At 49.4% G+C, this 14770-nt stretch overlaps 1 protein-coding gene across 1 annotated transcript in view; it reads right to left on the bottom strand.

The window, feature by feature from the left end:
• The window catches only part of LOC135827658 (multidrug resistance-associated protein 1-like), a 35100-nt gene that overhangs the window by 9394 nt on the left and 10936 nt on the right, over positions 1–14770 (bottom strand). The window contains exons 8-25 of the mRNA XM_065340114.1: positions 14457–14756; positions 13731–13908; positions 13377–13492; positions 12585–12723; positions 11490–11555; positions 10914–11051; positions 10344–10484; positions 9779–9942; positions 9367–9493; positions 8936–9037; positions 8419–8493; positions 8042–8209; positions 7625–7708; positions 6160–6265; positions 5165–5414; positions 4751–4892; positions 3246–3427; positions 2396–2552 (exon numbers count right to left, since the gene is read on the bottom strand). Coding sequence (XP_065196186.1) covers positions 2396–2552; positions 3246–3427; positions 4751–4892; positions 5165–5414; positions 6160–6265; positions 7625–7708; positions 8042–8209; positions 8419–8493; positions 8936–9037; positions 9367–9493; positions 9779–9942; positions 10344–10484; positions 10914–11051; positions 11490–11555; positions 12585–12723; positions 13377–13492; positions 13731–13908; positions 14457–14756 — 2635 coding nt within the window. The remainder of the gene's footprint in view (positions 1–2395; positions 2553–3245; positions 3428–4750; positions 4893–5164; positions 5415–6159; positions 6266–7624; positions 7709–8041; positions 8210–8418; positions 8494–8935; positions 9038–9366; positions 9494–9778; positions 9943–10343; positions 10485–10913; positions 11052–11489; positions 11556–12584; positions 12724–13376; positions 13493–13730; positions 13909–14456; positions 14757–14770) is intronic.

The following is a 14770-nucleotide window of genomic DNA, read 5'->3' as shown; positions in this document are numbered from 1 at the left end:
ACCGGCGAGAACACACGCATACATGGTTGAACGAATTACGCTGCTGGGCAGTCGGGCGCGGGCCAGTCCTCGAGCACCGGTGACGACCGCGGCCTTGCACAGACCGAAAGCAGCGGGCACACACAGCACAGTGCGCAGCACAGCAGGCATCTTGCACATAGACTTGCCGGGGCTCGGGAGGCTGAGGCTGAGGTGCGGAACAGCGGTGAACAGCTAGACCACCCTTGCTGCGAAACCAACGCCCACAATCTCCACAGTGGCAAGCCCCTCGCTGCTCAGCAATCGGCTTTGCCCGCTCAACCACACATTTGTGGCGAGCACGATCTCCAGGGCGCGAGAATGACCGATTGCAATCCGCACATACCACTGGGTCAGGCTGAGGCACATTCTCCACAGGCTCGGCGTACATAGTCCGCCAGTCAGCACGGGACTCACAGGCGATAGGGTACCATTCCTTGGTGAGGCCACGAACTCTTAAGTCGGAGACAACGCAATCCTTCCAGCGCTTGCGAGGGCCATGTGCTGGGCGACGTGTGAGAAGTGAGCCAAACAGGATCTGTCTCGGCATCCGGCTACTGTCCATTCGAGCAACATGGCCCAGCCACTCTAGGCGACGCTGTGCGACCTTCACGCAGATGGTATCAGAGTCACCCCACATCTCCAACAGTTGGGCGTTGGTCGTGTGATTATTCCAGCAATCTCTGCGGGACACACCCAGGATGGAACGGATGCACCGCATATGAAAGACTGACAAACGTTGGAGATCGTGTTGCAATGGTGTCCAACACTCTGACCCATAGAGGAGGAGCGACAGCACACATGCATTAAACACACACCTCTTGATATGCAAATCAAGGTCAGGATTGCTGAAGATGGTTCCTTGCAAGGCGCCACAAGCACGAGAGGCATGCGCAATCCGAGCAGTGATGTCCTGTGTCGACCGGCCACCGCGATGAATGAGAGATCCCAGATACCGGAACTCCGAAACACACTCGATGACCGTGCCAGCTAGCTCGATTGGAGCGCAGTCCCCAGGCGAAACATCCCTACCTGCAACCAAGAACTGTGTCTTGGTAGCGCTAACTTTAAGCCCAAACTCAGCTGCGGTCGTGTCAAACACTGCAAGTGCCGTCTCCGCCCCTGCACGAGTCGTCGCGAAAAGTGCTGAGTCGTCTGCAAACTGTGACTCAGTGGCAATGGCAACCGGATCCGTCCTGGTAGGCTTGCGGTAAAGGTTATTGTCACCATCACAATGCCGGAACTCAAAACCAACACCGGGTACATCTCGGACTCGTCGCTGCCACACAGTCACCACCGCCCACATGAAGATGTTAAACAGCACAGGTGCCATGGTGCACCCCTGACGGAGACCATTCGTGACGCGGATAGGGTCAGTTGTCGTGTTCTCTACCCGAACCACCGCCGACATGTCAGTGTGAAAGGAACGGATCACGGCAAGCATGGGAGCAGGGATACCCGCTCGGGATAAGACTTCCCACAGGCAATCCCGAGGCACGGAATCATAGGCTTTCTTGAGGTCTATAAATACAAAGAAGCCTTTGCAGTCGTGCTCAATGGTCTTCTCGAGGAACTGCCGAACACTGAAAACCATATCTGTACAAGATCGGCCACGCCTGAAGCCACACTGAGACTCTGGGAGAAAATCTGCAGCCACGGACTGGAGACGAGTCTGGATGACGCTCGCCAGAACCTTGCCCACAACATCCAGCAGTGAGATACCCCGCCAATTATCACAGCGAGATAAATCCCCTTTCTTTGGGATGGGGACCAACGTGGCGTCCACCCACTCCTGCGAGACCACCCCAGCACGCCACACATCGCCAAACAGCTCCACAAGCTTGGCGGTGAGGTCAGGGCCACCCCTCTTCAGCATCTCAGGGAGGATGCCAGAGGCTCCAGCGGACTTGCCGTTCTGTAGGCGGGAGATAGCGCGGCTGACTTCACGGAGAGTCGGCGCCTCAGCAAGATGATCAGCCTCCTGTCGCTGTGGGATGTCGTCCAGGGCATTGCGATTCCATGCACTTGCCACGTTGAGAACACCGTCAAAGTGTCTTCCCCACCGGTGGCTCTGCTCCTCTGGTGAACTACAGATGTTACCGTTCTCATCCAGCACGGCGGAAGTGCGCACAGGGGCGAGGCCCCGGGTACAAGACTGGAGGTCATGGATGCACTTCCATACGACCGCTCCATTGAATCTCGACTCACACACACACACACACACACACACACACACACACACACACACCACACACACGCACACACACACACACACGCACACACACACACACACACACACACACACACACCACACACGCACGGAAAAGAAATACTCCAGGAAAACAAATAAGTCAGTTACATTATCAACATAACTCACCATCGGGGAGCGCAGAATGTTGCTGAGTATTTCCTTGTGCAAGACCTTTCCAGCATGGATTGTACCGAATGCCATGGCCAAAGAGCCCGCAAGAACTGACAATCCTTGGGCAAGGCCAAGTCCACCGTACACACCCAAGTAGAGACTGTTGTTCACACTGCACGCAATGGCAGAGAAAGTACAAAAAGGAAATGCAACCATTAATACTTTTAAATTAAAAGTACAGTAAAACTCCCCTAATCCGGACTCCCAAGAGCCGGCACTATCATCCCCTAATCCGGACTCCCAAGAGCCGGCACTATCATCCCCTAATCCGGACTCCCAAGAGCCGGCACTATCATGTACCGGGCACCTTTCCGATCACTCCACAGTCACAAAACATGCTTCTCAACGAAAAAGGGCCAACAAACTATTGATTGGCAAAAAAGCATGTATGTTGTGAGTTCTAGGCAATTGCTAGTTACGGGCAGTGCAGCACGGTCCCAACCTGCAACCTGGATAAGGGGAGTTCTACTGTATGATGTAGACTGACGTGGCGTGTACATTGAGATTTCATTCTCCCCATGCCAATAGATCACGTGGACAATGTAATAATTATGATGATTGATGTCATCAGTGTAATATTATGTCATCAGCACACATTCCTCCCAACAAATGAGCCCTCTCCATGACGTACTTGAAGTAGAAAAAATCCAACACCTATCTCGCCCTAATAGGCTTGGACACGTTTTCGTGCGCACTTCATCGTCGTGTGCCCGGTCCATATCCGTTACTGTACAAGCATGGCTGGCATGAGCCAGCATAGGAAGCAAGAAGACTACTAGAATGCACACAGGACAGCACGGCTCACTCGGTTTTCGACTTGTTGGTGGCGTTGTCAAAGACCTCCGTGGTGTTCTGGGCACTCCACTCGGCCAGCCAGATGTTGGTACCGATGGAAAAACCGTTGTTCATCATGTACAATACGAGAATGAACACCGCCGTGGCGTAACCGGTGGAGCGTGCGTACGAGATGAACACCTTTCCTTGCACCTGCATGGACATTGGGCAGAGCATGGAGACGATGCCCAGCAGCATGGGCACAAGAGTTTAGCCACTCTGCGAGCTGAGCAGCCGGGGCTGAGAAGGCACGGTACGGTCAATGTGCACAGTGACAAAAGAAAGAGGCAGTCTATCTGTGATGCAGCACCAAGAACCCAGCACAGAGTAGCAATGAACCCGCACACTGCAGGATTTTTACATACTCTAGGTTGCGTCGATAAAGCCATGCAAGGAGAGCATTATATTTATAAACCAGAGCTTACACAATAAAGCAGTCGGCCAAAGCCATGGCATTCATGATTGTAACTCCGAGCTTCATGCACAATGACATAGTGCAGTCATCAGACAACCCCATGGCCTTGCCCCACCGCCTTATCGTGTATTAAGCTCTGGTCAGCATAGCATTTGTAATAAGCCCTGGCCCCGTGGCATCTGAGTAAGTTCAGCACACTGGATGCACCTATTGTGTACACCTGAGCTTACATTCTGAAAATTAATGTTTTCATTGAGCGGCTAGCTGCGAGAGGAGGATAGGACATGGTGGCACTAACGACGACTATCAAGAACTGACGGCTGCGGAGCTGCGAGACTCTGCGCTGCTCGTCCATCTGTGTGCCGAGGCAGAGCAAACGTGGGCATTATTTTGCTGAAGCGAGGGTGGAGCTGAAGCTGGATTATTGACTGTCGTACCTGCTGTTCACTCCTCGACACCGGCGCAATGTACCTCCCAACACGTGTACTGCCAACGGCAATAGACACCCTTAGCACGGTAACGTTATTTTTTACTGTACTCGTACCTTGATCACCCACATTGCGCTGAAGTAAAAACGTTATGGGGGCTGATTTATCGTTGTGACAAACGGTACGTTTTTTGGCCCAAATATTGCGCAGTGCGTACCCATTTCACCGTGTATCGCGTATATGGAGCCATGCATGGTTGTACCGCACGAAATATAAGCTATTCCCATGGCAACGGCGTACTAAAAATAGAGTGCATCTTGCTAAAGGTCGAACCCAAATCTCGGTATTTTTCCCCTTACAGTAATACTGTTAGAAAAGTAATGTTTTTCACTAAGGGTGTCTAGTGTCAGCAAGTACTGTTGAGGTTCGTATAATTATTGTTTGCCTGAAATAACCTACAGGTATGTAGGCGGTTTCTCTTCGTGTTACTGAGACATATACTATTTTTGGCTGCCACGCTGCCATCTTTCTTCTCTCCCCTTGCCGAAGTCATTCAGCATAAGTGAAGCTGTGGGCTCAGGATTCTGCCCATACACTTAAACGTAAATATGCTTACAATAATGATGAGCTTACACTGCCTGTTTCCGACTTCTCCACGTCAATTAGTGACGCCTGTTCCTTGTTCTTCTTGTCTTTGTCGCGGTCCTGCGTGGTACGCATGCTGCTTTTTTGATGCTCCAGGCGCCCTCTGCTACGCGAGCGACTGGCTGAACGCCTGAAACCATACAAAGGCACCACACAGAGAAACAACGCAACGCACATTACACCTCTGACAGCATATAGCATTACGGTTACTCCAGGTCAGTGTTACATGTTAGATGGGGTGAGCATTGCGAAGCACTCACGGGAAAAGCAAAACAGGTTCATTCACTAATCACTATCCTAAACAAAAACAGAAATGTCCCTGAAGGCACTACTCTGAGATGACGCGAATCACATAGGAGACAGCGCCTGTGCTCTGTCCTGAAATCAAGCCGTTTTTCTTACGCGGCTTGCTTCTCTGGCGAGCCCACTGACTTCTGGGGACTCCCGATGATGCTTGGTGGAGATCCGACTGGGCTGAATGTCTCGTCGCCACTCAGCACTTCCGAGCGCTGGCGCTCTAGCTCGGACTTGCGAGCGCTACGGCTGGCAATACCAGCAGCGTCCTCGCTGGGAGACATGTATGCCAAAGCTGTGGCGTCGTCGGTTGCTTCCACTTCCTCCTCCATGACAGAACGGATAGGGAGCCCAGCATCTAAGTAAAATATCAACAACAGCAGCGCAAACAACAAATGAACACGCACACGAGGTTGGACATTCGAATATTTTTCATCACAAAATGCTTCTTTTTGTGGGGGACTAGAAGCATTTTTGAGTGGAGGGGGGGGGGGAAATAAAGGTTCCGAGCACTACAAATTTTACCACTACAAGTTTTGGCCTAAATGGTTCTCTTCGGAAGCTTCGCCCATGCACAAAAAGCCTGCCATAGCTGAAGAGGTGGCCTCTTTGTGCTCGCCTGTCACGATGTACCTGAATCCTGGCAGCGAGGCACCCAAATACCTGCCATCGTAGGTGAAAACATGTGGCATCCTAACATGCAGTTATCGATAGGAAAAGGACGCGCTAAAGCGGTGTCTCTTCGCTTGGGCTTCGTCGCCATCCATTGAGAGAAGAGCGGCCTGCCCGGGCCTTTGGTCTTCAATTCTTTCCTGCGAGGCAAACTGGGTGTTGGCACACGCGCATATGTCCATGTATTATCATTCGTATTCCGATTCTGTTCACATCAAATCAAGCCGCACGAGTAGCAATGGACAGTTCTCCAGCCGAGGATGATAGGCCACCACTTCCGCTCCACCATAGCAGTCATCGCAGCCAGGCGTATATTTTTGTTGCCTTCAACCAAGGAAATCAAGAAGACATGTCTAACCAATGTTTGTCCACAGTTCCTTTGTCCACAGTTCACGCACACACTCAGCAACACAGGAAAACAATGTGCTTACCAACAGCTTCTTCATCAGATTCTGATGCCTCCTCCGCATTGGCATAGGTACGCAGAAACTCGGCGAAGGCACCGTTATTCCGCATCAATTCACTGTATGAGCCGGACTAGAGCAGCATTGCAATATAAATATGGAACAAAAGGACAACATAGAACTATGAGCACAGGTAGTACATTGATAGCAATACGACTTGAACGTGCTGCATAACAGGCTTAACAGCCAGCCCAGAGTCATGACAACGCTGACTTTCGGATACACTTGGGTCCAATTTGTGTATGGATGCACATCGATTCGGGTGTTTCGAACTGTTTCCCCTTCACAGCCGGGAGTCACTGGAGACTGGGCCTTCCCGCTCAACAACCCACTGTTGGCACAAACAATCACACCTGCATGCAACATGAGGGGTCTACACACCACACACTGTACTTCACGATGGCCAGACTGGATCCAATTTGGCCCAGAAGTCCTTTTTAGTCGTTATTTGTCGACTTCTGACATCATCACTTTCAAGCCCTATAGATTACTACAGGTACTAATGTGCAGCTTGTCCTTGGTGGGACACACATACACAGACGCACACAGATACACACTCACACACATGTTTATGTATACAGGGTCATATGCGAGCTACCAGATAGAAGCAATGGGCGATGGCAAGATGACTTTCTGGCTGTGATCAATGTATGCAGTGTCAATGCCCACGAAATCAGACAGCAGACCCCGCTGCCATTAGGCCGTCGAAGTCTGACGTCACAGCTTCTTGACAACGCGTAGTTACTTGGCCAAGTGGTGACAAACAAAAGTCGCGTCACCTGCACTTGTCGTGTTTCCAGTGGCAGCAGCATGCAGTGAACACAGGTACAGCATCATTTTGACTGCGGAGCGCGCGAGCGAGACTATTTATTTCAAAGAAACTGCTACTTGTCGCCGAGTTTGTAGTTTTCGCTTTGTAGAGAAGGAGAAGCCATAGCTGATTTTTTGCTTGGCCACTGCTGTGCCTGTACTGTCGTTTGGCTTTACATGTAGTCACCGGCCAAGAAACAATGATGGGTGTCTCTGTTATTTCTATCGCCGCGATCGCTGATTTCTTTTAGTTCTGAGACCAACCAACTCTGGGCTTGTTTCCTTGTCCAGCGGCAAGCGAACATCAGAACTCCTATCTCTCAGGTGCTGGTGAACACTCAGCAGGAAAACATTGCATGATGGCTTGAGAACGAAGGAGAAACTTCTTGAAACATAAAACAAAATTTGAAGTCGCGATCTGCACCAGCGCGCCCCAGTCAAAGTGATGCCGTGACCGTTTGAAACACGACAAGTGCAGGTGACGCGACTTTTGTTTGTCACCACTTGGCCTTGTAACTACGTGCAACTACGAGTTTTCAGGCAGCGTGATGTAGGCACTTCGACAGCCTATACACTAGTGGCAGATGTACCGACATGCAGCATTACGCCCCTGCACTCTTACCTCAGACACATTTCCACCTTGTAGTACAACAATGCTATCGACTTGAGACAGAATGGCTACCTGATGGGTGACCAGGACACGAGTCTGCAATGTAACAGAACACATGTACACACATGCACACACACACACATGCACACACACACACACACACACACACACACACACACACACACACACACACACACACACACACACACACACAGCACCATGGTAGTACCACACAAAGAAGTAAAAAACAAAAATACCGGTGACAATAAACAGAAGAACTTCAGACCCGAAAGGCTCCGAACAGTCTTGCAGCAGAGTAGCAGTTTTTTTCGTTCACTGCACATAGCAATTCACAGCTCCCTCGATCACACAATACCCCAGCAGCAGCAGCAGCAGCAGCACTCAGGATACACGTCTGCTAAAGCCCACCTTGTCCTTCAGGAGACCATTGGGACCGATGACATTCTCGAAGATGTGCTTGCCAACGTGGGAGTCGACCGCGCTGAGTGGATCATCTAGAAGTGTTATATCCGCATCCGAATAGACAGCACGGGCCAGGCTGACACGCTGCTTTTGCCCTCCGCTCAGGTTAATGCCCTGCGCAAGCGGAAAGAAAACACAGTGAAAGAAACTCAGGTTAATGCCCTGCGCAAGCGGAGAGCAAACACAGTGAAAGAAACTCAACCATGGACACGGAAAGAGAGCACAGAACGGATGAGGAGATGACGGCCAAACTCGACAAACCCAGCATGCAGAATACAAGAAGACAACAAGAAAATTCAACCAGCAGAGCATGGTACTCTTACCTTCTCTCCAATTTCTGCCATATCACCACCTTGTAAGATTTCCAAATCGGGGCCAAGAGCACATGCATTGATGACCTGTCGCGAGAAACATTCAATTGACAACTCGAAGAAGTAAGAAAAAAGCAATTCACGTCGTGACAGCATATGAAATTCAAAGTGCAAAGTCTTCAGAAAGAAGAAGAGGTCTTCAGCAAAAGCCATTGTCCGGAAGATGACCAATCACCTACTCTCCTGCTGAACATGGAAATACGACCAACTGCGCACCGACAACTCGTAGGGCATTTGTTGCCATGTGCACCAACCTATACCTAAACCCTGTCAGAGGCTGACAAGTGAGAAATAAATCCATTAAAGGATAGAGGGCAACAAGAACACATGCTCGGAAACTGAAAAGAGAGAGCAAAGAAGGCACGGAAAAAACCCAGGTTTGGAGTGAAGACACGGAAAGAGGAGCACACATCAGCAAATGTTACCTATCAACATACAACCACATGCAATGCATAATGAATGAGCCTACCTTATTGTAGTATGATGGGTTGTAGCGCTGACCGAAAGTTATGTTCTGACGTACAGTAGCATTCTGTATCCAAGCCTGCTGGGGAACATACGATACGCGGCCCTACAGAAGAGTGGACAGAGAGATAAAACACAGTATGACCTACCCAAGCGTGTTTCATCTTCAACATGATCATGAAACACAGAGCCCAGGACAATACCTGTACACTGTCCACTATCTAATGCTTGCTGAGATTGAGAGTCCTGTCCTACACACACCAGGAGTGGTGAATGCTACTGCTTGAAAACAGAGGGGAACGTCAAGTTGTACCCGCCTGGCTAAAACGACCACCAGAAAGGTACAACAAGAGACTGAGTTCATGAGCATGCACCCATGGTCGTATGTGCATGCGTACATGCGGTAATCACAACGGTGAGAGCTGCTCCGCTCACCTTCACACTGACGCTGCCGGAGACCTTCTCCATTTCACCGAGCAGAGCAGAGATCAGCGAGGACTTGCCAGCACCAACCTGACCGACCACAGCAATCAGCGACGGTGATTTCAGCGACAAGTTGATGCTGTGTATAGTATGCCACGGAGCAAACCAACACAGAAATGGGAATCAATCTTTGTAGCTTTCAAAAGTGCCGCACACAGTATGTCATCCAACAACAATTACACCGTATACCAGTTTATACTCACAAACATACAGCTGGTATTCTGACATTGCCATACATGTAACTTGTTATACGTTAATGAATAGCCAGGCCAGGAGAAAAGCTACGGCCCCTTCTGCTCTGAAAGAAACCACCGACTAAGCATACTTGAAACAAAGCCCACATGCTTGCAGCTACCGGACTTACTTGCGCAATACCACGGGGTCCTCAGCACTCCATTGGAAGCTGGCGCCGCGCATGGAGATGCAGTCTTGGCGAGGCGGTGGAAGTTGTTCCGAGCGCTCCACAGCTTTCGTGTCCAACTCCTCCAGCTTCAAGAACTTCTTGAGACGTTTAGTCGAAACACTAGCCTGAAGGTGTCACAGGAAGAACGGGGATACGACTATTCAGGTAGGCTCTACTTATCGAACAGCATTAGCACCAGCACATAATACATAGCGCAGTCATGTCAAGCAGCAGAGATGCAATCACAGTTCACCACCAGCTGGCATGGGGAAATCCCCACAGTATTTTTGTGCTGCACACCCGCAGAGTCAACAGAGTCAAGCACATGCGATATACGCCCTATGATCTATGCAGGAGATTCCCCATGCAGTGTGTAGCTGTATAGCATCAAGCATACTAGTTTGAGTGCATATACACGAGTAGTAAACACACATCCGCCCACTCACCCACACTAATACAAACAGGAAGAGAAATGAGTCCCTCGGGGACACGCAGACAGCTCAACCACGAGCAGTGTCCGACTCACCTCAACTAAGTTGGAGATGAGGAATGGCAACATGTTCAGCGGAAACCTTAGAATGTTGAACAGGGCTAGTGCAACGAAGGCCTTGGTCGGGTCCAAATTGTTGCCTGCCAAAATGTAGGATGCAAACGTAGCCAGAGCAACCTACGACACAATGGGTGACAGTGAGAAACATGAGTGCCAACTACATGTAGACAACTGGAACAAAGGAAACAGAGTCGTCCAGCTAGATGTACAGTAATGCAGGTAATAGTGACACGCGAATAGTGACAGTACAAGCACATCAGGATTCGACGCGTCAAAGTGCCATACTGCTTCACAGGAACACAATGATGGCTACCGGGCATGAAGAGCAGAAGCAAGAAGAAAGCTAGCTCACACCCAGATCCCCATCTACACATACATACACGCGTGCGCAAGCACGCGCACACGCAAACGCACAGACACAAACGTATGCGCATGTGCACGCACACACGTGCATACACACACACACACACACACACACACACACACACACACACACTGTGACACTCGTTGAAGCAGTGCTAAATGAAACAGAATCAATCAGCTCACCAAGAACGGGGCCATCATCCACGTGAAGGACGACACAGAATTCAGGTAAGCAGTAGACTTGAGGACCTTGAGCTCTCCGTTGCGAATATCGCTGACCAGATCCAGGAAACTCCTCTCCCAGGCATACAGCTTGATAACCTACACACCGATACGGTCAACACACAAAACGTAGGCACATTAGCATTCAGCATTCAGCTTACATGCTTGCATTAACATACACTGGATGCCATAGCAGGAGGAGACGGACAAATTCGAGGGAAAACTCAGGAGAAGATGTTACAACAAGTACAGTGTGCAGTGTGCAGTGTGCAGTGTGCACTGTACTGTGTGCAGTGTGCAGTGTGCAGTGTGCACTGTACTGTGTGCAGTGTGCACTGTACTGTGTGCAGTGTGCAGTGTGCAGTGTGCAGTGTGCAGTGCACAGTGTAGGCTCATCTTGCTCTGAACTTTCTCACACAGGTTTGTGTACAAGAGAAGAGGTCATGTTTGTCACAACACTGCTGATGAGATCAAGTGTTCTGGCAATAGACATTGGACAGCCTGTAATGCCACCATGTGATGATGTCCGGTACAAACCTTGATGCCGTTCAAGACTTCGTTCATCATCTTGATGCGGGAGTCCTTGGCCTTCATTTGACGGACCTGCCAACAATTAAAAACGACACGCGCGTGCAGTCAGGTTTACTCGTACATGGATTCAATACCGCGATATGGCATATAAAAGCGGACTTATTAGTGAACAATCCAATGTGATGGCTAGGCTTGCATTCAAACCAGGTATTCTTCGTGCATGTCTGCTACTCTATACCAACCCCAACACCATGCTTACGTGCCCAGGGTCCGTCTTGAAAAGCAGGCTTGCATTCAACACGAGCTTCTATACGACACCGGCTTTCAAAGCAAATGGCTGCAGATTCGAACCCTCATACAATCAGGGTTTATGGGGTATTCACACGACAGGCAAATCCACGTGCACCGGAAAGTTGCTATGGTATTTTACCTGTGAACGAGAAAAGTGCCTGAAAGTGGCTGAAAAGTGAACGCAAGCTGGGGCCCACTTTAACGATAATCGTGGCGTGCACGAGTACATTTACACCAAAAAGCGCGAAACAAAACTTGATTTTTTACTCGGCTCTTCAGAGCATGACAATTATCGTATGTGTGTTTTGAAAATTTGAAATACATGGCTACTGGTCGGTGAAGCATTCAAAAATGCAAACGTGCCTGTCGTCGAGTGCAGCTGTGTGAATCCACACAGTCACTTTTCTCGTATGTCACTCCCTGTAAACCGTGCAAGTGCCTGTCGTGTGAATACCCCATAACACACCGCTAGCTAAAGGGAAAGGTAGCCATTGCGTGGTTGATCACTGACATGAAGCACCTCGCCTTCACAACTGTATACCATACAGTCAAGTAGTGCGTTGTGTGATTACACAGAGGAGTGGTACAACACAGAGGAGTGGTACAACACAGGTACACATGCATATAATATTAGAACAGGACCAGATTAGCAGGTACGGGGCACAACATTCGGGCACTGCAAGTTATATGTTGCCGGCCCACACCCACGTACACATACACCCACACTCACGCACCCACGTACACATACACCCACACTCACGCACCCACGCACACAAGCTGGCAGATAGATACGTGTGGGCATACACTCACCTGCAGTTTGCGTGTCTTGATAGCGATGGTCATGTTGATGGGAATGAGCAAGATCATTACACCTAAGCCAGCTAACACTGATGGACCCATGGTATCCCACAGGAAGTACATGGACAGAATGATTTGAAGCGGTGCGGACCTGCACAACACGCAGACGACCCAGACAGACACAGACACACACACACATACACACACATACACACACACACATGCACACACAAACACACACACACACACATACACACACAAAGAAGGACAGTCACATAAAAGACACACAGTCATGCTGTGCGTAGCAACGTACAGTCTGTCCAGCTTACGGCACCCTCAACATCAAGCACTAATATGATTGCAGTACATGTGTCGGCCTCCAGCTTCAATTGGCAAGCATGAAGTGTTGGGAGATCACTATGGATTCAAAGTAACATATCGCTTACAGCAACTGCCAGGTGGACGGAGGGGTGTACGTAGTCAACGAAAGTGTCATGCCAAACACTGTCGTTTCACAGCACATCATTATACTGTATAGCACTTTGTAGCACTTCATAGAGACCGTTGGTGCTCGGTTGATCCACGGTCACACTGCGCTGCAGACACAGCTCACAGTCACGAGGACGCAGCTGATAACAAAGTGATTTCAGCAGAGGGCGTTCAGGCCTGTTGTACCTCAGGCCAGCTGGCAATCATGCCACAAGAGATGATGCAAATAGGACAACTTCAACATATATACGGAGAAATTTACACTACACTTTAAGGTCAAACGTGTCAACAGCGAGAGTTCAGATGCTAACCTACCACAACATGTTCAGGTAGGTGCAGATGTCCATGAAACGCTGTGCGTCCACCGACATCAAGTTGACAATCTCTCCTTGGGTCGACTGTTTGCGAGCAGAGTTTGCCAGTCGCAGTGACTGCAGCAACAGCAGCAGCAGGAGTAAAACACCGGGTACAAATAGTACGGTGCAGATCAGGAAGAAAAAAAGGTGCGGGTAACTACAGGAGTGCAAATGCGAGAATACACTAACTATAGCAGGTGAATGCTTCAACAGTCTTATCGTCGGACACACTACACAAGCGTATCAACAAAGACACAGATTGTCAGAAAGCAATCTCCATGCCAGTACATGTACTAGCAAGAAAGATCATTACCTTTTTGTAGACAGCATTGATGACAGCTGATCGGAGGCGCATGCCGACGGTGAAACAGACGTGGAAATACTGGTGCAGGAACACACTCTGTATCAGAGCAGTAGCCACCATCAGGCCAGCATAGAAGTAGCCCTTCCAAGCCGGTTCGTCACGATTCTCAATAAAACCAATCAGGAGCCTGCATATGCATGAGCGAGCGCGCGCACACAAACACACACACACACACACACACACACACACGCACGCACACACACACACACGCACACGTACACAAAACACAGTGACCTTATGAGAGCTGTCGCACCACTTACTACCAAACTTCTTGGTTAACCAGCAACAGGATTTGTCACTTTCCTTCCAAAATTTCAAGTTTCTGCTGGAAAGGTAAGGCATTTCAAAAACACCTGCTTCCAAGTAGAAAGCACTATTTCCTAGTTCATTTAGCTACATGGTTCTGTTTTCTGTATAAGCACAAATTTTCGTTCACGAAATCTTTCGTTAGATCACTCCACCAGCAGGCTTGTTACGTACTAAATTTCGTTTTTGGTCGAGGTCTGTCACCCCGAACGTTCAGAAAAGAAACTTTGGTTTGGTACAAACTTTAGCTATTTCGTGCCCCCTAATGAATATAGCGAAAGTTAATTCCAAACGAAAATTTGTACTTATGCAGTACTTCGTAGTTCAGTACAGACAGACAAGAAACACACATGTACTAAATGCACTTACTTTAACACAAGTGGACTGACAAATGCCAAAAGATCCTGCACAAGTTTGTACATAGCTCCACGAATGAATGGTCCACCAAACGACTTTGCAAGAGCCACAACCAAAGAGGGGTCATGACCAGAGGCAAGCTCGACCTTAGGTTCATTCTTCGGCAGCAGGGCGGCAGATTCAGATTCAGATGCGTCCGGGCTGCTGAACGTCCCACCACCGCTGGCGTGACTTCCCAACAGCAACGGGGATGTCTCGTTGACTCTGCCCTTCGTAGAGCGACTTTTGCCGGCAACACCACTATCAGCGCCACTGCATTAGCAATG

This window comes from Sycon ciliatum, chromosome 1, assembly GCF_964019385.1.
Source record: "Sycon ciliatum chromosome 1, ocSycCili1.1, whole genome shotgun sequence".
NCBI lineage: Eukaryota > Metazoa > Porifera > Calcarea > Leucosolenida > Sycettidae > Sycon > Sycon ciliatum.
The sequence above is the reverse complement of the archived record's forward strand: the minus strand, read 5'-3'. Positions and strand labels throughout refer to the sequence as shown.